General features: G+C 53.8%; 1 protein-coding gene across 1 annotated transcript in view; it reads left to right on the forward strand.

Moving 5' to 3' along the window:
• The window catches only part of ENH_00012480 (hypothetical protein), a gene marked incomplete at both ends in the record, with an annotated part of 1,985 nt that extends 92 nt beyond the window's left edge, over positions 1-1,893 (forward strand). Inside the window, 4 exons of the mRNA XM_013578987.1 lie at positions 1-349; positions 558-729; positions 1,215-1,709; positions 1,862-1,893. The exon at positions 1-349 is cut by the window's left edge and continues 92 nt beyond it. Of these exons, the coding sequence (XP_013434441.1) occupies positions 1-349; positions 558-729; positions 1,215-1,709; positions 1,862-1,893 (1,048 nt within the window). The remainder of the gene's footprint in view (positions 350-557; positions 730-1,214; positions 1,710-1,861) is intronic.
• Positions 1,894-1,921: the final 28 nt, after the last annotated feature.

The raw sequence follows: 1,921 nt of genomic DNA on the forward strand, positions 1-1,921 counted from the left end.
GCAGCAGCGGCAGCAGCAGCGGCAAACTGCAGCAGCAGCAAGTCGCTGCAGCAGCACGGGAAAATGGATTAGGCAGCAGCAAGAAGCAGCAGCAGCAGCAGCAGCAGCAGCAGCAGCAGACGGGAGCAGCAACAGCAGCAAACCGCAGCAGCACACGTACACAGGAAGCTCTGCGCGGGGGCCTCATTTTCAGCAGCAGCAGCTGCTGCTGCAGCAGGCTCTGGCATTTCCAGGAGGCAATCTCAGACAGCAGCAGCAGCAGCAGCAGCAGCAGCAGCAGCAGCAGCAGCTGTCCATACAAGGAGACACTTTCCCTCGTGTCTCTGTCTTTGCGCGTGTCTTGCTGCTGGTGCTGCTGCTGCGTTTGCTGCTGCCCCAGCTGCTGCTCCTGCTGCTGCAGCAGCCTCTGCTGCTCCTCGGCGCCGGCTGCTTTCCCGCTGCTGCCGCTGCTGCTGCTGCTGCTGTTGCTGCTGCTGCTGCTGCTGCTCTTTCAGGTGCTGCAGTCCCCTTTGTGGGGAATGCAGTGAGCTGCCAAGGCTCCCTTTATCTCTTCTTAGGCTACCGTTTTGCTGCAGCAGCAGCAGCAGCAGCAGCAGCAGCAGCAGCAGCAGCAGAGTAAGCGCGAGCAGCTGCAGCAGCAGCAGCAGCAGCAGAGACGGCGGCGGCTGTCTGCTGCTGCAGCAAGGGCTCAGCTGGAGTGCAGCAAACTTGAAGAAAACTTTTTAAATGGTATTTATTTTCTTTTAATTGGAGAAATAAAGAAAAGACAAAAAGAGCAGTTGCTGCAAAATGCATGCAGAGCAGCAGCAGCAGCAGCAGCAGCTCGGGGCTTTCTGTCGGCAGCGGCAGCTTTCTGAAATGAATTAAATAAATAAATAAATAAATAAATAAATAAATAAATATTTAAATTAATTATTTATTTATTTATTTTATTTTTTGGTTTTAATCAAACAATTCAGACAAGACGAACTGCAGCAAGCAGCAGCCCGGCAGCTGAGGGGCCCCTGCGCTACTTCAGGGGCCCCACGAACCCTAGGCCCCTGCGCTACTTCAGGGGCCCCACGAACCCTAAACCCTAAACCCTAAACGCTAAACCCTAAACCCTAAACCCTAAACCCTAAACCCTAAACCCTAAACCCTAAACCCTAGTCGGGGGGCTTGAAGAAACCTTCCGCATATTCCACCGCCTTCTTTGCTCCCACTTGTCTCTGCAGCAGCAGCAGCAGCAGCAACAGATTTTGCAGCAACAGCAGCAACAGCAGCAGCAAAAGCAGCAGCAGCAGCAGATCCGGCAACAAAAGCAGCAGCAGCAGAAGCAGCAACAACAGCACTAACAGCAGCAACAGCAGCAGCAACAGCGGCAGCAAATGCAGCAGCAGCAGCAGCAAAAGCAGCAACAGCACCAGCAGATTTGGCAACAACAACAGCAACAGTAACAGCAGCAACAGCAGCAACAGCAGCAACAGCAGCAGCAGCAGCAAACGCAGCAGCAGCAGCAGCAAAAGCAGAATGGGCATTGCCTCTGCCGATACCTTGCAGATTAAGCAGCAGCAAGCAGCAGCAGCAGCAGCAACAGCAGCAGCAGCAGCAAAAGGGTGTGAAAGACTCGCTGCAGATTAAGCAGCAGCAAGCAGCAGCAGCAGCAGCAACAGCAGCAGCAGCAAAGACAAATGAAAACCAGAGAAGCAGAAGTCAAATAAAATGGCACAGTGAGCTGCTGCTGCTGCTGCTGCTGCTAATGCTGCTGCTGCTACTGCTGCTGCTGCTAATACTGCTGCTGCTGCTGCTGCTGCTAATACTGCTGCTGCTGCTGCTGCTGCTGCTCCTGAAAAATTATTCGCTCTTTTTGCTGCTCATGTAGCTGCTGCTGCGGATGTCGTGTGCTGCTGCTAGCCTGGGCTTTACCTCCGCTGCTGCTGCT

The sequence above is a fragment of the Eimeria necatrix genome, genomic scaffold (assembly GCF_000499385.1).
Source record: "Eimeria necatrix Houghton genomic scaffold, Enh_scaff1391, whole genome shotgun sequence".
NCBI classification, from domain to species: Eukaryota; Apicomplexa; class Conoidasida; order Eucoccidiorida; family Eimeriidae; genus Eimeria; species Eimeria necatrix.